The 20448-nt window shown below is 39.1% G+C and overlaps 1 protein-coding gene across 10 annotated transcripts in view; it reads right to left on the reverse strand.

Moving 5' to 3' along the window:
- LOC134218414 (neurabin-1) overlaps positions 1-20448 on the reverse strand; it is a 217043-nt gene that overhangs the window by 13626 nt on the left and 182969 nt on the right. For 7 of the 10 annotated variants that reach the window (XM_062697377.1, XM_062697375.1, XM_062697371.1 and 4 more), the window contains 4 exons: positions 18753-18785; positions 8958-9877; positions 8790-8887; positions 8344-8727 (listed from right to left, as the gene is read on the reverse strand). In XM_062697377.1, coding sequence (XP_062553361.1) covers positions 8344-8727; positions 8790-8887; positions 8958-9877; positions 18753-18785 — 1435 coding nt within the window. Of the gene's footprint in view, positions 1-8343; positions 8728-8789; positions 8888-8957; positions 9878-18752; positions 18786-19073; positions 19095-20448 lie in introns of all 10 variants that reach the window. The other 3 variants (XM_062697376.1, XM_062697373.1, XM_062697374.1) reach the window with 2 other exon arrangements.

Genomic DNA, 20448 nt, shown 5'->3' on the forward strand with positions numbered 1-20448 from the left:
TTACCTGTTTCTTGCTGCATTCCGCTAAAAACCGCAACATTAATTCCAACATGCGACTTCGACGCTGGTCGACGCCATGTTGATATTTCCGAAAATGTTAAGTCCTCCTTTACCCGAATTTCGGGTTCGGCTGACTCATATCCATTTTGTTGACATACCCAGATTTTGACAACTGCTAACATCGAAAAAATCCGGGTACAAATGACCCGGCCACTGGGTTGTTTCAGATAAGCGTGTATCATCGGAAATCGACAGTAAATAGCTATTGAACGTCATATCTCTTAATTTCTCTGAAGCGAAACGTCCGCATGAGCTGATCGTTGCAAAATTCAGAGTGGGAGTGGTTGCACTTCTATTCAACTGGCCGTAAGGCGTTCGTCAACATCAATAGCACATATTTTCGTAATTTTCGTATCACATCTTGTGTAGGTACCCCACGGCAGCGTTTTGGGATCACTTATTTTGGTTTTGTCTATCAACAACCTATCGTTTTCGATCGAAAACTGGAAAGCATTACCCATGATCGCATATCAGTTACATCTTTGCCAGATTTCTTATTTTTCGACTAATATGCAATTGTGGGCAGTATACAGTTAGTGCAAAAACTGTTCGTCTAGCATCTAGCTCAGAGGTTCCCAAACTTTTGGATATGCGACCCACCTAGCAGAATCCCATATTGCTTGCGACCCACCAGGTACTAAATGCATAGATTTTGTAAAAGTAGATAAAAATGAGTTCGCGTTAGATTGGACAAATTATAATAAATTGCTTTATATCCCATCATTGTACTTGTAAAAAATTCGTCATTCTTTGGATTGGATGTGGATGGGATTCGGGTGGAATTAGAATTGAATTTGGGTTGGATTTGGATTGGATTTGAAATTTATTCAGATTGGATTTGAATTGGATTTCGATTTGATTGGATTGGATTTGAATTGGATTTCGATTTGATTACGATTGGATTTGAATTAGATTTGGATTGGATTTTAAATAGATTTGGATTTGATTTAGATCGGATTCGAATTGGATTAGGATTGGTTTTGGATTGAGTTCGGGGCTTACATTTGGATTGTATAGGACTTCTTTCTTTCAAAATATGAAATAGATTTGTGGGACAAAATAGTAACAAAATTATGAATTAAAATTTGTCTTTCGCGACCCACCACTGAACAGCCCATGACCACCCTGGGGGTCGCGACCCACACTTTGGGAATCTCTGCTCTAGCTGTATATTTTCTAGAAAATGTCAAGAAAATTAAAAATCAGACAAAAAAAAACAGAACAAAAACAAGTGTAACAATCTATTCAATATGCGCTCAAAAAGTGTTCGTCTATTTAGATTTGGCACACTTTGCAAACTAAATCAGGAGTTGTAAAAAAGAATTTAATGTTTCGTTGGATTCCTTTTTGTATGTATGATAAGATAACTAAATTAGCCGTAACGGAGGTCGGAATTCTCTACCACCTTTTATTTCAAAGCTAATTCCAATTCATTGATGCTGGAAATGTGCCTTTTAGGAATTTTATCATCCAGCACTTTCCAATGATGCTCAATTGGGTTCATTTCTATGCTCTGAGAGTTATTTTGAGTAGATTGGGTAAATATCAATATCGTTGTCTGGTTTAAATATTCTTCGGGACAAGATTTGCACCTTTCGAAAATCCTAGCCACAGATAGTTTGCATTGGAAGGATCAAAATTTTATCAGAAAATGGAAATATTTTGCACATTAAGTTCAACGGTTTTTGTGGAAAAATAACCATTTTGTTCGTATAGGAAATCGCCCAATCCCCCCAATCCTATCGTCTGCCCCTGCGAGATGTGGCCCTTCTTGGAACGTACACGGACATTTGCGAATACCCATTTAAAGGGTTTCATATACCCATTATTTGCATCAACACTGATATGTCAAAAAATGGGTAATTTTTCTTCACCACGAATAGTGTACTTTTACCCCATTGTTCAGAATGTTTTCTGATAATAAATAATGGGTAAATCGTACTCTTCCAAAAGTTGAAAAATAAAGGCAGCCATTTTGCCTGTTTTCTGCGGCAGAAGAAAAACGATCAAATTATACGAGAAAACTAATTTAAATTCAATTATGAGGCAATTACAACGCTGGACTATCAGGACAAGGTAAGTGTTTATTATTGGCAGCTGGAATAGTTGAAGAAAAAAGGACATATGTTTCAATTACAGAAATCCACTATGGATGAAGCAAAAGTAGCCGATCAGGACACTTCACCTTCAGCAAGTCCAGCGGTCCACCGAGGAGATGAATTTAGATTGAATTGTGTATATAACAATTTAACACGGAATATCGACGGAACCGAGCGATTCATAGTGTTTATTAGCACATCGCCTTTACCATGATTCCAGAAGGATAATGAAACCAAATATTCAACGTAAAATAGTGAAGTTGATGCGGATGCTGTGTAAATCTCATATTTATATAAAATAAACATTGTTGTTCCGACAAACCTTGGTGTTTGATATTTTCTTCAAATTCTCTCCAAGATATTGCGATAAATTAAAAATCCAGAAACAAAATGTTCAAAAAAAATGGGTAAATTTCATACATTTTCGGCAGCGAAACAAGGGGTGGAATTGACCCATTTTTTGAAGTTCAATGGGAGTACCCATTAATGAGTAAATGCGATTTACTCATTAAATGAGTTATGCCGCTTTTGTTTGAAATGGGTACGGAAGTACCCATTAATGGGTAAATGAAAGCTTCCGTGTACACACGGTCAAGCAGTTCGACCAACATTGACTCCACCTCCCGTTTATTCAAACATCCATCAAGTTTTATCAACAGCGACACGAACAATCAATTTATTTGACCAACAATATCACACACGAACGACCGAAGCACCAACTCGAGCACCAACCATCAAAAAATATATGGGGGTTTGTGCAACTTCACTACAAATGCTCAAACATGTTCGGCGAACCTTGACTCCACCCCCGACAACTCAAACCAAAATCAAACCGTTTTAATTTTTTCCAACCGAGCCGCCAACTGTCAAATGGTTGTTCGAACAACTTCACACACGTTCCAACAAAGCAGCAACCGAAGCGTTTTCTTGGGGGTGGAGTCAATGTTCGTCGAACTGCTTGACTGGTGTGTACGTAGCATTACATCTGTCACATCTTGTGTCACATTGCGCGCCAATTCGACTCCAGAACATTCAAAGAAGAAAAACAAACGTATTTTTTGAGTCTGTAAAAACCCATCAAACACAAAAGAACAAATAAAATTAAATTTGTATTTGAGGTTAATCCGGTTCGTTTTATTGTGAGATCCGCTTGCGTTCCGTGTTCGGTGGACGGTCCAGTCCAAGGCCAAAACCATTGGTCCTTCTTCGTCGGATAATATCGCGATCCAGAATGGAGACACTTGTGAAAATCCGGAATGTACAGGTGGTGCAGCTTAATGAGGAGCTTGCAGCAGCCAGAAAACTCATCGAACGGCGTGCGTCCTATAGCTAGGCAATGGAAAGCCTTGAGCAGCTCAGCTTGCTTGAAATTTCCGGCGAACGCAAACACGCATAGAGGAAAGTCAGGACACCAATCCGGACGAGACGGGTTCCTCATCGAGTGGCAGAACGATTATCGACAGTGATATTCGGGAAGCGATAAAAATGCTTCTTAAAGCACAGCGTTCACTGTTGGAGAGCCAACAAGCAGCGGCAGGTTGAGAGTGCAAATCGTACGAGAGGAAACGTCAATTCAGCAGCGTGCCCCAGTGAATGTGCGACTACCACCGATCAATGTACCGACGTTGACTGGATACCGCAAAAGTTGGAGGTTCTTCGAGGATGTTTTCGAGTCGACCCCACAACCCCATTGATGTCATACTTGGAAGGAAGTGCGAAACAGCTGGTGAGTTCGTATCCAATTTCGGATACAAGCACTTCCAAGAAGCGTGAGAAACACTCCCAATGGTATATAACAAGGCAAAATAGACTGTTTTTGCTCTTGTTTGTGAATTCGTGGACCAAGCGGCAATTTTGACTGCAACGCCGGGGAGTCTACGCGGAGTGGTACATATTCCAGTGGAACGAAAGGTTTTTGTGCTACCGACGGCTATCATCCGCGTGCGGGGAAACGACGGCGGTTTTCTTGAAGTACGCGCTCTCGTCGATTCGGGAACCGAAGCATCGCTGGTTACGGAAGCCTGCGTTAGGAAATTCGCATTATCTCGTTCGAACAAAAAGTTGACTGTCTCTGGACCGGGACAGCAAGTAGCTGGCGCAACTCGTGGCCATTGAAGCTCGTGATCGTTAACCGATTCAAAACACGGTAGTTCTGCAAAATGCCTTCGTCCACACTGCCTTCACAACACTGCACCCATCCCTGAAGGACACGCAGATACAGGATGCTCTTGCGGATCCGGGGCACTATCGACCTAATCTTAGGAGCGGATATCTTTCTTGCTCTTCTTAAGCCAGGATAAGCCTAGGACAACGATGGTGCTCCTGTGGCACACAACACGATTTTCGGTCAAGCCATCTACTCATCGATTATTTAATTTCTCGATCATAAATCTCCATTCAGATTTAGACGTCAACCGCACCTTGCGGACAAACACGGTACATGGGCACATGGAGGAAGTACCAGCCCTAGTAACACTTTGGCTTTATGCTGGTTTTATAATACTCTTGAAGAGTAAATTATGGTCTTCAAGAGTGTTATAAAACTGAAAATGTTACTTTGGAGAGGACGAGATAGAAGTAGAGACAAGCCAGTGTTTTTATCTTCCACATCACGCCGTTGTTAAGGCAGAAAGCACGACAACCAAATTAAGAGTGGTTTTCGACGCCTCGTGTGCGTCGTCGACCGGTGTGTCACTTAATGACGCGGTCTTTCTGCGCTTCCGATCCTACCAGGTGGCGTTTTCGGCGGATGTACCGCCAATTAATAGTACACCCAGCGGATCGTGATTACCAGAGGATCGTTTTTCGCGAAGGAGGAAACAAAAACACTATCGATAGTGCACTGTGATCTATGGGACTAACTGTGCTTCGTTCTTGACGATAGAAGCGATGCAACAAGCAGCTCGAGAATATAGGCAAGTGTATCCTGAAGCAGCCCAAAGGATTGAGCTTGACATCTATGTCAAAGACTTTTTTTTCGGCGCGACAAATGTTCAGTACGCAATGAAATTGAAAATGCAGGTCATCGAAATACTTGAATCCGCCGGTTTCCGCCTATGAAAATGGACTACCAATTATCCGTAATTATTACAGGGAATGCCAGCCGATGATCAAATTCCGGTCGAGGTAAAGCTGGCAGAGCAACCGAACGTAGTGAAACCTCTCGGAATTAAGTGGACTCCTATGGAGGACACATTCTCGTACAAAGTAAATCTGAAACCGAACAACGTGAACACCAAACGACAAATTCTTTTGGATTCTGCCAAGCTGTTCAATCCGTTTGGATGGTTGTCATCTGTCACCTGTCATGAGACGATCGGCTACGATGCGTCTGAGTTGGCGTATGCAGGTGTGGGGTATGGCCAAATGAATTGAAACATGAGCATCAATTGATGCAAGCACCTTTGGCAACCATCAACGATGAGCAGTTACTGGAAACACGACTGTTGAAGGTATTTCAAGGAACGGCGACTGTCGTCAGAACTAACTACGACGAAATTTATGATGCTAATACTAATGACACACTGGTGGTACAAGTACCATGGTACAAGAATCTTGAAATGAGTACCATATCAATTATTGTCTTTATTAAAGATAGTCTTGGAATAATTTTCTTGTTCTCTTGTACCATGGTACAAGTACCACAGGTGTGTCCTTAGTATAAGGCACAGCTAGCTAGAGCTGCACAATACGCATCATTCAGGCAGGAACTGGAACTATTATAGAAAGGTAAGGAATTTCCAGAAAAAAAATTGTCAATTTCTAGACAGCCAAGGTACAATGCGTGCTGGAGGACGGTTACAGAATTCATCGTATGCATACGATGTGAAACACCCAATTGTGCTACCAGCTAATCACAAGGTGACTCAGCTCATGCTACGAGATATTCATCTGCGAAATCTTCAAGCGAGACCAACACTGCTGAGTGCTGACAACAACAATCAATGCTGTTCGTCAAATTGTTCAGGGATGCACTCGGTGTGTTCCACTCAAGGGCAAGATAGCAACTCAACTCATGGGTAGTTTACCTGTTCCTCGGGTGATGGGCACTCGAGCATTCACCCACGTCGGCGTGGATTATGCCGGTCCTCTGAAAGTTTATGCATTCTGCGTTCGAGGAGTGAAGACAACGAAGGGCTATATAGGGTCTGTCTCATTTGGAGAATTGAACTGGAATTAAACTTAAAAGTGACATTTCAATAATTATCGAATAACCCTGCTCGCAGAGCATGATTACTTTTGACAGATATCGAATCATTTTGCATCGATGTCTGATTGGAATTGAGGGGTAGCACCAGCCATTCGTATGGCCGGGATAATTGCTAATTTTCGAACTCTCACTTTTAAGTTTAATTCTCCAAATGTGACGGATCCATAGTAATATTCGTCTGCATGGCAACAAAGGCTGTGTACCTGTGTACCAATTTATTGGTTGATTGTCTGGATAGGTGGCAGCTGTTACACAAGTAGGTACACAACTAGTATTTTGAACCGTTGGCGGGACGAATATCTAGCCAACCTTCAACCTCGAACGAAGTGGAGGACGATCGAAGCAAATGTAAGAGAGGATCACCTTGTGCTGGTCAAGAACTACAATGCTCCGCCAGCTCAGTAAGAGCTGTGGCACGTATCGTAAGACTTCATCCAGACCCTTCTGGAGTCATCCGAACTGTAACTGAACTGTAACTGTGTGAAAACCCGTCAAAGAGAAAAGAGCAAATAAAATTAAGTTTGTATTTGAGATTAATCCGGTTCGTTTTATTATAAGATCCGCTTGCGTCCCGTGTTCGGTCGTCGGTCAAGTCCAAGGCCAAAAACACAATTATTTTCACCTATCGTTTGTTCTGTTATCTTTTTATATTTGATTCAATTTTTGATATTAAAAAGCGCAACTACAAAATAATTTACCAATGCTCAATTCTGCTAATTTTCATAAGTAGCTATGTACTAGTAGCTAGTAGAAATGATAACATATGGGTTACTAATAGAAATGGTTATACATATAAATCCGAGATGGACAAAATGAAATAAAATAAAAGATGGTTCACCTTACCGTCTTAGTATGTAAAGTTACTCTGTTGAATGATAATGTTTGCTAACATTCATACATACACTGTCATACATAATTATAAACTTGTCGATTGTGGTAATCTTACATCAAATCATGCATAAAATCCATGAACAAGCCATTCTTGGAGAGGATTGTAACAAAGCAACGAAAATTATTTTCAATCAGAGAACAGGGACAGCAAAATCATAAATAGAATTTTCCTGGGATAAGAGAAATTAATAATTGAAAGAATTAAAAACCTATAACGGTTTTGCTGGTGCATCGTTTCGCTAATCCACATGTGCTATGTGAAAAATTGTGAAGGAAAACGGAGTGTTGGTACTAAATAGAATATCGCAAAAATAATGACATAAATTCTATTTAGTGCACTGGGACTGAAGGAGGCAGCATTTGCTATAAATACATAGAGTGGATTGGAATCAATTACCGCTTTATGCTGCCCAACACATTCCAATGATGCGCGCGTGATGATGGTGTTTTTTCGTTGTTATTAATGTGGACGGATGAGACAAAAGTAGAACCAGAAACGAGAAAAACTAAATCAGCACAGATACCAAACAGGAACAACACACGCACGGAAAAGATTGCAGCAACGCGCTCTCCAACGGAGAGGTAATTCATTACGAAAGCACATCGAAGCACATTACTGAATGAATGATCCTATTGTTAATTTTGGATGGTATGATTCTATTGTAATAATTCCTACATATCGCTCAACTTCTAAAAGAATTTAATTTACCTCTGTGTGAATTTTTCATAAAACAAAAATCTATGGTACCGTAACAAATTCATTGTGACGATATGAAATTCCATCAAGATGAAAATAAGCGAAATTAAAGAAAAATCCTATGCAACGCATTTAATTATTCGCATGAAATGTGATTTGGAAAAAAAAAGTTGTATGGGATGTGACACATGTTTCGGACGTTTCCAAAAAATCATAATGAAAGATCAATAAAACGTTCTCTTTTCAAACTAAAAAAAAAAAGATTCCTTCGAAACATTTGAAAAATTAGCCACTTCCTTATGCAGAAGTCTACTCATGAGTCTAGGAGCATGGTTGATAATAACGGTGGTGTGAGGCAAATCAAAATGGACAAAGCAATCAATTACCTCTTGCAATATTCGTCGCAAAGATTCCACGTCACTTGATCGGGCAGCTTCCGTTTCGAACAACGATTCCGCCGTCGCTCCGGTTGGGCTGATCGGGCCTTCCGATACACTGGAATTGGCCGACACTGGCAGGGTGGAGTCCTCGGAAATTTCCGTATTCCGACGAAGGTAGTCCTCCAGCTGGCGTTTGACCCGTTCTTCCTTCTCTCTATCCGCCTGTAAACTCTGGCGAATCAACTGGGCGACCTCGGAATTTTCCGGATCACGTTCGCGCCCAATCTGGAACCGCACCAGGCCAGAAGTGTTACGCAGTACCGAGGCAGCGTATGCCTGCGTTACACCGACTAGACTCTTGCCATCGACTTCGATTATTTGATCGTTTACCTAGCGAGTGCAGATAAATTACATATCAATAAATTGTACAAACTAATAAACAAATATCGTACCTGTATCCTCCCATCTCGTGCTGCCGCACCATTATCGGTAATAGTTTTGACAAAGATACCAAGCTTTTCCAAGCCAGCATCTGCGCCGACTCCCATACCTGCAAAACATCGAATCCATTCAGATTTTATAGTCCTCCAAAACCAAATCTACACAAACCATCAACTCACCGATGATGCTCAACCCTAGTCCCTCCGGACCCTTCATCAGCTCCACCGGGAAAACGTTCATCTTCTCTACCCGCTTCTCGAGTTCATACTCGGCAGATGCAGCTACCGGATCCACGTCCTCGTTTCGCCGGTCGTAATCATTGACCGAGAAAGTCGAGAACACCTGCATTGGTTTGGTACTGAACCTTACCTTGGTGTTCTTCTTAATAATCCGCACGTCATCCTCTTCATCAGACTCTAACAACCCAGGAACCTCCATCCAAAAGTTACCATCTTCGAAAAAGTGCACCCCATCTTGATTAACGAACACCTCCTTGCTCTTGACCGGCGGATACTCTGCGTTGTAGAACCCGGAGTTGTTACTCTCGTCTGCCGAAACGTCGGCTTCGGCGTCGTTCGTTGTTTGCTGTTCCTCCTGCTTACTAAGGTTCAAACTATCGGAAGTAGTCACACTGGGCATCGAATCACCCGACACGTACGAATCCTGCAGGATCGATGACGAATCGAGTATGGTTTGGTTCAGCAGATCGGTCGTATTGCCGGTCTCCTCGAACTGACTAGTGGAGTTGTTACGACTCGGTGGCGCCGGAGGTTCCAGACCATTCGACGAGGCGATACTGTGCGGCGGTGGCGGAGGAGGAGGTTTGTCGCGAGGGGCAGCAATTCCATTTTTGGCTGGAGCCTCTAGGACGTCCTTCAGCCAATCCGGTTCGTCCGTCGCCGAGGGAGGCGGGGTAGGCTCCGCTGAGGGCACAGCCGGCGGCGAGTCCGGTTCTTTGCGTAATTCCTGAGGTGGGGTTGGAAGTGAATGCGTTGGCAGTGGAGGCGGTCGGAAGGAATCGGTTTCGGCTTTGGTTTTGTTGTTGAGCAGAATCTGCTCTACTTCGCGGGCTTGTTCATCCGAGAGAAGTGGTTGTTGTCTGAGGTAAAAGTTACGGAAATGTACATGAGATGTGGGAAATTTGTCGATACGAAGATTAGCAAGAATGATAGTCAAATGATTTTGTTTGAATAGTAACAACATAACTTAAAGTAAGTGAATTTGCACAATTTAGTAGTGTTAAAATTAAAAAAACACTTTAATAAAGAGTTAAAAAAAAATTAGTAGTGAATAGGGAGTGTTGCCTTGCCGTCAAAGTTTGCGACCACTCATACAGTTCTGCTTGCATTATGTTAAGGCTGTGAACCATTCCAACGATTCGTTTAACTTTTAGTTAAAATTTGACAGTTCGATGGTTATTTTCCCATCGTGGTTAAAATTTTACCCTGAAGCCGACCCATTTGAGTTCTGACAGATTGATAGTTATTTGGAACAAAATGGATTTGGCGCCAATTTTCTCGCGAACAAAGTTTAACTACCGAACTGTCAAATCTAACCATGCTCCTGAGCAGGGTTATTTTTAACCACGAAGAAATAACCATCGAACTGTCAAATTTTAACTAAAAGTTAAACGAATCGCTGGAATGGTTCACAGCCTAAGCAAGCGGACGTTTTGGCTGGTTTCATACACTCAAAATAATTTTCACTTAGAATCTACTTGAAAACATATGCAGATATTTTCCATGTAGTTTCGGTTGTAAAAGTTAAATGATTCATTAGTGATGGCACTCATTATTCTTAATTCACTTGAAAATAAAATAAAATTTAAGTGAATTTTCGTTTGGCCATGTACTTAAATTTTAAGTGAAACTTCTATAATTTTTTTTCTAGTTTCCCTGTAGATGGTATCCCGTCCACTAGAGGCGGACGAGGGCAAAAAAGGAGTAGAAAGTTAATTCACACCCAAACAGAATTATTTGCAAGTCGTTCTCATAATGCTTCTGCAAAATGTTTCATTAGCGATTGTTAATAAACATTTTTTGCAAATCGTTCTCATAATGCTTCTGCAAAATGTTTCATTAGCGATTGTTAATAAACATACTTTTCGCTCTGAGAACCCCACTCATATATTTTTCATACATTCATTTTGAGTAGAATTCACTAGAAGAGTATATAGATATTATTTTCTATGTTTTCTAATGAATTCCACTACATTTCTTATTAAGATGCACTTATGATTTGAGTAAGTTTTATTTGATTCCAGTAAGGCCGATGAAAGTTTCGAATTTTAATGTCTACATGACTTTTTATAGTGGAATTAAAGTGACAATTATTTTGAGTGTACGTACGAGTTGTTTAGGGTCTGTCTCAATTGGATAATTAAACTGAAATTAAACTTAAAAGTGACATTTCAATAATTATCAAATAACCCTGCTCGCAGAGCAAGATTACTTTTGACAGATATCGAATCATTTTCCATCGATGTCCTATTGGAATTGCTGGGTAGCACCAGCCATTCTTGTAACGGGGTGATTTTCTGTCACTTTTAAGTTTAATTCTCCAAATGAGACAGACCCAAAAAGTTCGACGATAATAAGAAATAGGGGCAGTAGGGGCAATATGAACATACGGGGCAATATGAGCCACCCTCATTTTGAGCTTATTGACAAGTTTTATCATGTAAAAGTTATATGATCTTTAAGAGGATGCTCCACATATGCATCAACGTGAAAACCGCATTAAAATTCAATTCAAACATGAAAATACACTTGAAAATGCAAATTTTCGCAGCATAGGCAAAATTATTATAAGATTTGAAGTTTATAAATAAGGTTTTGACACAAAACTGATTAAAATACAGGTCAAAAATACACCACAATCAAAAGATATATTGAAATTGAATATTGTGCACACATGTTTGTATTGATACAAATCTGAATTTATCATAAAACTTTTTTTTCCCAAAACCGGCAATATGGGCATACCTGCACAGAGCAAGATATCAGGCCTTAAAATGCGAATAAATTCAAATTTCAGTAGTCAAATACAAGAATATTATCATATATGTAAGATTCATTACGGAAAATTACAACAGCGCATTACTGCGATTGAAACAGAAAAAATGACCATTGACCAATTGAAATGTGGCTGTTCAAATGGTGAAGAGTGACAAATCGGTTCAGTCCGCTGTTGTGCGGTTTTTTAATTTTATTTGGTGTGGAATACTCGAAACTGTTGTAGGAATATCATATTCTTCCATATTACGATACTTTTTTCGCCTAAATAAAGGTTTTGGATGGGTGGCCCATACTGCCCCAAAAGGTGGCTCATATTGCCCCGTATAGTCGGGAACACACATTGAAATCAATACATTTTCAAAAGTGCATTCCAACAATTTCCAAACGCATTTTTCGTCATTCATCGACGCAATATGAAAGGTAACATTCTCTTGTATAAGTCAACCATATTTAAATGCCCCGATCACCCCTAAGTATCTTTGAATCAGCTCAATGGTGTGCAAAAAAGCGGTACCAAAGGCAAAAAACGGTACAACAAAGCCACAAATCGGCCATCTTGGAAACCACGTGCTTTTTCTAGTGATTTTCAAGAGCACGAATTGAGAGAACCGCATACGCCCATGGGGATAAAACATCCGTAGATCGTTTGCTTACTTTTGCTAAACAATCGACTTTAATTTCAGCATTGTACGAACATTATTACGCTAGATTTGAACTTTTGATAATAGGAGTAAAAACCGTGTGGTGAATTTGAAATTCATCACTTGGCTTGATTGTATAATCACCTTAACACAAGGTCGCATATGCTCCCGAGCTTTGCGGATGAATTGGTCCTTTAAAATACCGATAAATAATTCTATTTCCGCGCGGCATGAAATTCTATCCGCGCCAAATCCGCGCGACTTATACCAAATTTTGCTTTGACAGTTTTCAGAACAGTTTCTCTTTGATAGTGTTAATAATGAGATATTACTGATTTATTTTAAATTTATTTTTTTAAACTGCATTTCTTTCAATGTCACTTGATACTCGTTGAATGCAATGCAGAAGCAACGAAAATTTTACAGAAATTTCTGCCGGAAGTTGTGCGGAAAGTCCTCATTCAATTCCTGTAAACACTTTCTTTAGGAATTCATGATTGATTCTGACCAGATTATGGCGAAAATGTCTCCAATGTTTTTTCCGAAAATTTATCCAAAAATTTTCGGGAGGAATTTCTACATGCTACGGATTTTTTTCTGGGAATTCATGTGGTGAATCTTTTGAAATTGCTCCAAATTTAACGCGGTTTTTTTTGTGAATCAATGTACATTAAGGGCCGATGTCCACGTAGCGGTTTTGAGCTTGCGTGCACGCAGCGTCAACGCAATTGCGGTAGGAAGTACCCAACATCAAATAGAATCATGCACACGCACTTGCGTTAACGCGGCGTCGACACGCGTCTCATTTGCGGCGAGAGTTACCGCAAAGTCACCGTAATTCCCCACAGGAACGCTGCGTGCACGCGAGTATTTTTTGACATTTCTCTATTCTTTTTCTTTCCAACAAGATTTTCTAATGGGAAAATCTGTGATGTGAAAGAATGTGTCAGAGCGAAATCAAAACAAACAAAAATACTTCGCAAATCAGTTCATTTTGGTTTCGCAAATTAATTGTACCAACTTTATCAGAATAAATTGATTTCCGAACAGACGGTGATGTGGCAGTTTTGGGATGAATAACGGACCAGGCAAAATTCAACCAACAAAGTTCCAACCAACATTCCGCGGGACCCTGTATACATCAAGGAAGGCAATACCAGTTCCGCCATGGGATGAATTATTAAATATAGGTTTGATACGGAGGTTCATATATCTTGGCTGTTCTATTGCTGATATATGTTCATGTTTTTAGGAATGTCAACAGAAGGAAATCGTCAAATAATGTGGATTGCAATTGCAAGAAGAAACGAGATCAGATAAAGAGATGGCGAGCTACAGTACTAATGCGTTTCTTCTAGTGTTGTGGGCAACGCTACTGCGATCGGTCCGTGTTGCAGTGAAGTGAAAATTGCAATGATAATAACGACGTTTGGCATTTAGATAGCACTTCTTTGGAAGAACAACGACAAACGTAGCAACACGCCAGCAATCGCTTGTGATGCTTTCGGAGGAGGATTTTGAGCACCTTATTTGTAGGAGTGACTGCAGTATCTGACCAAAATGTTTAATGACTTTTTATTCGTGAGCAAATGATTACCGATAAATGGAACTAATAAAAATCGTACACCAAATGCAACAGATGCTCAATTCAAGACAAGAACAATTGAATGCCTGAATCCACTATTATTCAAGATTAAACTCCTCCTATGAAGTAATAAATTTGAGTTGGAAATAAAGAATGAGCAACATTATGAAATTGTAATAATATTCATTTATTATGATTGTAGAAAACATATTGGGATTAAGCAAAGCGAGGCCAAATTTCTGTCTCTCTGTATTGAAAACGTTTTTATTCAAACAATCGAATTGTGCGGCACGATTTCAATTTCACAGATCTACAATTAATTTCGAAAGTTCAAACTTTTCATTTTAGAAGTAATGGGAGACTTTTAAATCTACAGTGAGTTATTTTTTCTACTCTATACTAGAAAGCATTAATTGAACTTTTTATTTTGGAATAATACTGAGTTACCTTCACTATAGTCTGTCATCATATAGGTATGTTAAAGCTCATGAAATGTTTAGAATAGCATTATACCCATTGAATATCGTTCGGGGGCGATGAGCTTCATACAAATCAAAATCTAAATATTTCACGTTTGATGTCTTTATGTGAATGGAGAACTCGATTCATATTGGAAGAGAATGAAAAATGACAGACTGACAACAGCTGGCAGGCGGATGACATTTGGTGTGACAGATAGGTTTGACGTTAGAAGTTTTGCGGCAAATTACCGCTTGTCGTGTGCATTCCCAGCCTGATTCAACGCCGAATAACGCTGCGTCAACGCAGCTTGAAAAACCGCTACGTGGACATCGGCCCTAAGGTGTCTCAAAAAATTTTTTTTTTATGGGCCGTCCTCATAGTTCTTCGTCGTGAATTGTGCATTCTAAATGCAAATCACTGTTTTTCGATTTTCTGCCATATTTTTTCTATATAAACTTCCAACGAGTTTAGCACCGCCCAAACGTTGACCGATTTGGCTGAAATTTTGTCCAGAGCATCAAATAGAACGAAATAATAAATCAAAAAATCGAGTTTTTTCCGCTTAGTATTTACGAAAGAATTCCTCGTTGGAAGTTTATATAGAAAAAATAAGGCAGAAAATCGAAAACAGTGATTTGCATTTAGAATGCACAATTTACGACGAAGAACTATGAGGGCAAAGATCATTAACGACACCGGCCACGTCCTTACGTCAGTTAGGAACGAGGAAGGTTCATTAGTAGGTGATTTTTGCTATCACACGGAAGGAACATTTGTTAATGGGTAGGTATTGTTGACATAACGCGTCAGAGCGTTTTAAACAATAATATGAGCACGCTACAATTAATCGATTTATCGACCGCATCTTGCAGATCCTGCACTTCGATGACCTCGGGTGTTCCTGTGAAGAATCCGCAGGATATCCGCTTAGTATTTACGAAAGAATTCCCGAAAATCTTTAAGCAGGGATTCACTAAACACAACCTGCAGGAATTTCCACATCAATTCACGGAGATATTTCCTCATTCCTAACTGACGTAAGGACGTGGCCGGTGCCGTTAATGATCTTTGTACTTATTGAGTTTACTGAAACTTGCACAGTGAACCTGCTTGACTTATACCAGACAGCAGTTCACTTGAGTTGATTCATTGTGCTATTTCATTCACGGAGTAGCAACCATAGATACATAGTAGGGTTCCAATGAAAATCGACTTTTCGAATTTCAAAAACAAGTAGTGCTCAAAAGCTTCATCTCCTCGAAAAAAAATCCCTATGTAGGGGCCCCATACACGCTCCGACATGTTGTACAACTTTGACTCCGCCCCCAAGAAATTTGGTTCAGTCGGAGTAAAGTCGGACCGTCTGTGGCCAAATTGTACGACTGTTGAACAGTACAACTTGCCCACGGACGGTACAACATTACTCCGACCGAACCAAATTTCCTGAGGGCGGAGTCAAAGTTGTACAACATGTCGGAGCGTGTATGGGGCCCCTAAGACATTTCGCATTAAAAATAAAAATTCTATTTCCGAACTTTCCTGAAATTTTCGTGTTACAAAAAAGTCAAACTTAACGAAGTCCGATTGAGCTGAAATTTTACATGCAAACTTTTTTTTAAAGAGGATATGAAACTTTTGAGCACTACAAATTTATCGTAGTTTCGAATAATTGACGAGATAAAAAATGGGTGTAGGTGTCCTTATTTCCTGTATGCGTCATATTTCGGAATCGATAAAAAATGACAAGTGGCGTCCTTCCCCTCATAACACTTGTTTGATCGCTCAAAAGTATAATGCATATTGCATGTCATTCTATACTTGAAATACTGACGGACTTCTACAAATCAATGGAATGGGTGTAGTGACTGACTACTAAATCTATGGTTGCTGGAATCTGTAAAATTGCACGAAAGATCAACTGAATGATTGCCGGGGATTGTGCAAGTTTCAATTACTCAAGTAGTTAAATAATCAATAATGACGCCAGGAAGAAGAAAGGAATATTAGTAGGTGGTTTTTGCTATTTGCTATCAATTTCGGACTAATGCGAAAGAGAGAATGCTTCTCGCCTGCCCGGAATAAGGCGAAAAAGTTAATGTTTAAAAATACGCATTAGTCCGGAATAAGACGGGTGGGTAAATGACTCCAACTTTAGTTATTTGAAATAAAAATGTAATGTTATTTTTAACAGATAACGTTATTTGAAACGCAATCTAAGAGATAAAGGAAACAGATTTTACGACTGTAATTGTGGTGAATGATTTGTTTATCGTCTTTATCGGTCATTTCTACTCAAAGTATGAGGGAGTAGATAATCGAAAGATAATTGAATATCATCAGATTGAAAGCTAGGGCGCGAACAAGTATGAAACGATAGAGGGTGAAAGGGAGAAAGGAAGACCATCTATTGAAGAGATAAAGTGAGTACATTTTTTGCCATTTCTCATACAACAAATTTGTTCCGATAGGTTATCATTTCACTCAAAAAACAAACTGTTTTATAAAACGCTACACACTGAGTTTTTATTTCTGCAGCTCGGCAAAAATCCGCACAGCCGTGCGCCAGCAAAATAAAAAACTGATATTTCAGCAAAAATGACGTTTGTTAGCTGATTTTCGGCAAAATATTTGCTGATTATCAGCAATTTTGACAGAAATCTCGGCAAAAAACATGTTTGCTGGGGAACGGCTGTGCGAATCTCGGTAAAAGTTCAACATTTTGCTGAGATCCCGGTAAAAAAAATTAAGTGTGTAGGAGACCCATAGGGTGATGCGCGGCTGCAAAGCAATACCAAGCGGAGAGAGACTGGGTTCGATTCCCGGTCTGGTCTTGGAAATATTCGGTTTGGAAATTTACTCGACTTCCGTGGGCAAACAATTATCATCGTGTTAGCTTCATGATATACAAATGCAAAAAAATGGTAATTTGGCTTAAAAACCTCGCAGTTAATAACAGTGAAAATGCTGAATGAACACTAAGCTGCGAGGCGGCAATTACCCATTGGGGGATGTAATGCCAATGAAGAAGAAAAAGAAGAAGGAGACCTATATTGTTCACGGTGTCTCTGTGAGGAAATTTTTTTTTTTTCAAAAATCAGTATCTCTGAAACACCCAGCACGCGAAAGTATATGCTCTCCTTTTTCATATAGGGGGGCGTCGGGGTAATTTGGCCACCCTAATACTGCTTCCAATGGAATTTCAAATTCAATGTGTTAGAATTCATTTGTCCTTGAGTACGGTAGAGTAATATTACATTTTATATTCATTTTATTCAAATTAAAAATGACGATTTTTTTCACAAACTAAAAGCTGATGGGGTAATTTGAGCACCTCAGCGGGGTAAAATGAACAGTTGTTGTTTTATTACAAATTAAGAGAGTTTCTGGTTTCAGTTTTTGCCAAACGCCCCTCCGATGAAATTAAAATACTTTTATATTCATATTACATAATTCCGTTTTATTTAAGAAATTTTTAAATCATCAATATTCAGTAACAAACGAGTTGAACCTCATCGGTTCACTCAATCGAGTTCTTTGTTAAATCCTTTGCCATTGATGTGGGCTCTAGCAACCTCAAAGCCAGCTGAGAGTGTCGTCTACATTCTGCTTTGTGGTTGAACTGATGCGAGATATGTTTTCTTTTTTCTGACAAGTGAGCATAAAGTGCGCTTGTCTATAAGTATCGCATCAGTTCTAAGTTCTTGCGGCCGGGAAAACGTGGTATTGATCAGCATCATAGTGTTATAAATGTCTTGTTCCGGAAACTTCAAGTACCGGTTCAGAGTTTGGCGTAGAATACGATATTCCATTGCAGATTTTTTTTTGTTGGTGATTTTTTTTTAAATAAACTCTTCTGACAAAGCCAACGTGGTGTTATATACCGATCGACTCAGCTCGAATGGTTTTTCCATTCATGCACGTATATAAATGGCTGTCATATGAATTGTTACCATACGTGAAAACTGGATTTCAATATGACCAAAACTCAAGGTTGTTCTTGCTTGAATAAATAAGATGAAACATAAATTTCTTTGCTAAGATAAATATGGATTTTTTTTAAATAAAATAGCCGCCGATTATTGTATACAAGCGCATACTATACCCTCCACCTAAAGCATTACCTAGTTTGTGGATGTATTTAAAACAATTTTCCATTTACAAGAAAAATGCGACAAGGAAACTAGCATAATTGATAAGAAAGAATATATGCTTGGATAGAAGAGTGTTGTGATTGAAATGACAGGAAATGATGGTCTAAATTTTACTTACATTTGCGAAATAGGCTTCGCATCCTTTTCAGTCCTGATAAAATTATTAAAGTAAAATTGCATGAAACATAGTAAATATTTTTACACGATCGAATAAACTACAGGGTACTGTATTTGTAACAGTTGAATACCAAGAAATCTACTAACGTACATCCAATACAAGTAGCATAGCATCAGAAGTCAGGACCACAAGAAGAAACTTAGAATAAATGGCACAATACTGTTGAAATATACAAATTTAAAACTATATAAAACAAAATTATTTGACTATCACCAATAAACACTAGTATGAAATAGAATTAAAGGTTTGTAAAGAAATTACCTGATATTGTACTCCAAAATACTAAAAACACACATGACAGGAACAGGAACGTATCGAATAACATCAATCAATGAATCAAGTATCATAAATTTGAACAAGCAGTCCAATGTAACAATGAATGTGTATTTATATGTGCGTGTTTGGTTTAATTTTGAATGTGGTTTCCGGTAGTGATGGATAGTGCAGCAGCAGCATCAGCAGCAACATCAAGCATGTGCAACATGTCGTCGGAAATTTGGTATTGGTTGTAGTTTTTGTTTGGTAAAATGGTGGATGATGAGCAATTTTGTAGAGCAACACATGCATATAAATTTTGGCCACAACAGGAAAATACAGAAGAAGATGTGTGGTGGTGGTTGCGGGGCGGCAGCAAGCACGTCAAGTTTCAAGGAAGGCACATTCCGGAAACGATACAAGTATGTGATTAGAGGAGATAAAATATATAACATTAATTAATGGTGAGAAGTATGATGGAGAGGAACATACGGAGAACTGAAGGCGCTATTTGCATATCAGAAACTCATTAACACTAATATGGTTATTGAAATAGGAAATATTGTGGATTTTATTACACAGCTGAATGAGCAATTTTGAAGAAGATACATTTCCAGGATCTGAAATAGTCAGAGAGTCGTAAAACACAGTATTTTGAGAGAAATTCTACCAGTTGCCTATAATTAATGCAAAGTATAAAACTATGTATAGTACATACGACCACCCAACAACGACGCCAATTTGTGTGAACATACTTCATATTTATTTTCACGTGGGAGAAGCAAGATGTTCTGACACATGCTTGTTAGTGGTATACAGCTGCTGAGCGTTGGTTTGGTCTAGTCGAAGAGTTGTGTAGCAGCGAATATTTAAACACGATGCGACCTAAATACCAAAAGAGTGTGCCTTCTAACTTTATACCAAATAAGACGCAATGGGATACAAATGATTGGCATAAGCTTGCTTCAAGTTATGCAAAAAGCAACGAGATTAGAATATTTCCAAAATTAAGTTTTTTTTTGCATTACACTGAGCCAATAATGCCTCGTCGCTTATTGCTTCTTGTGTACATCAACAGATCAACGAGCTAAATTTATCATTTTGGCATTCGGCATTATATCGGTCAAATTAATCAAACGAAAAAAGTGAAATTAATCCATTATGAACTACTACAAAGGGAATTTATTCTCTAGTTGATGTAACATTGAAGAAAATTGTTGACCGGCAACTTGTTTGTGTGACATTAAATATTAACACATTTTCCCTAAATTCGTTGGTATTTGGTCGGTGTCCGAAACTCTCATTCAGCTGTGTATCGACAAAATTAACCACATATTTTCGCTCTAACAGCAACAACAAAAGTAGACAGCAATGCAAGCGC

Source organism: Armigeres subalbatus, chromosome 2 (genome assembly GCF_024139115.2).
Source record: "Armigeres subalbatus isolate Guangzhou_Male chromosome 2, GZ_Asu_2, whole genome shotgun sequence".
NCBI classification, from domain to species: domain Eukaryota; kingdom Metazoa; phylum Arthropoda; class Insecta; order Diptera; family Culicidae; genus Armigeres; species Armigeres subalbatus.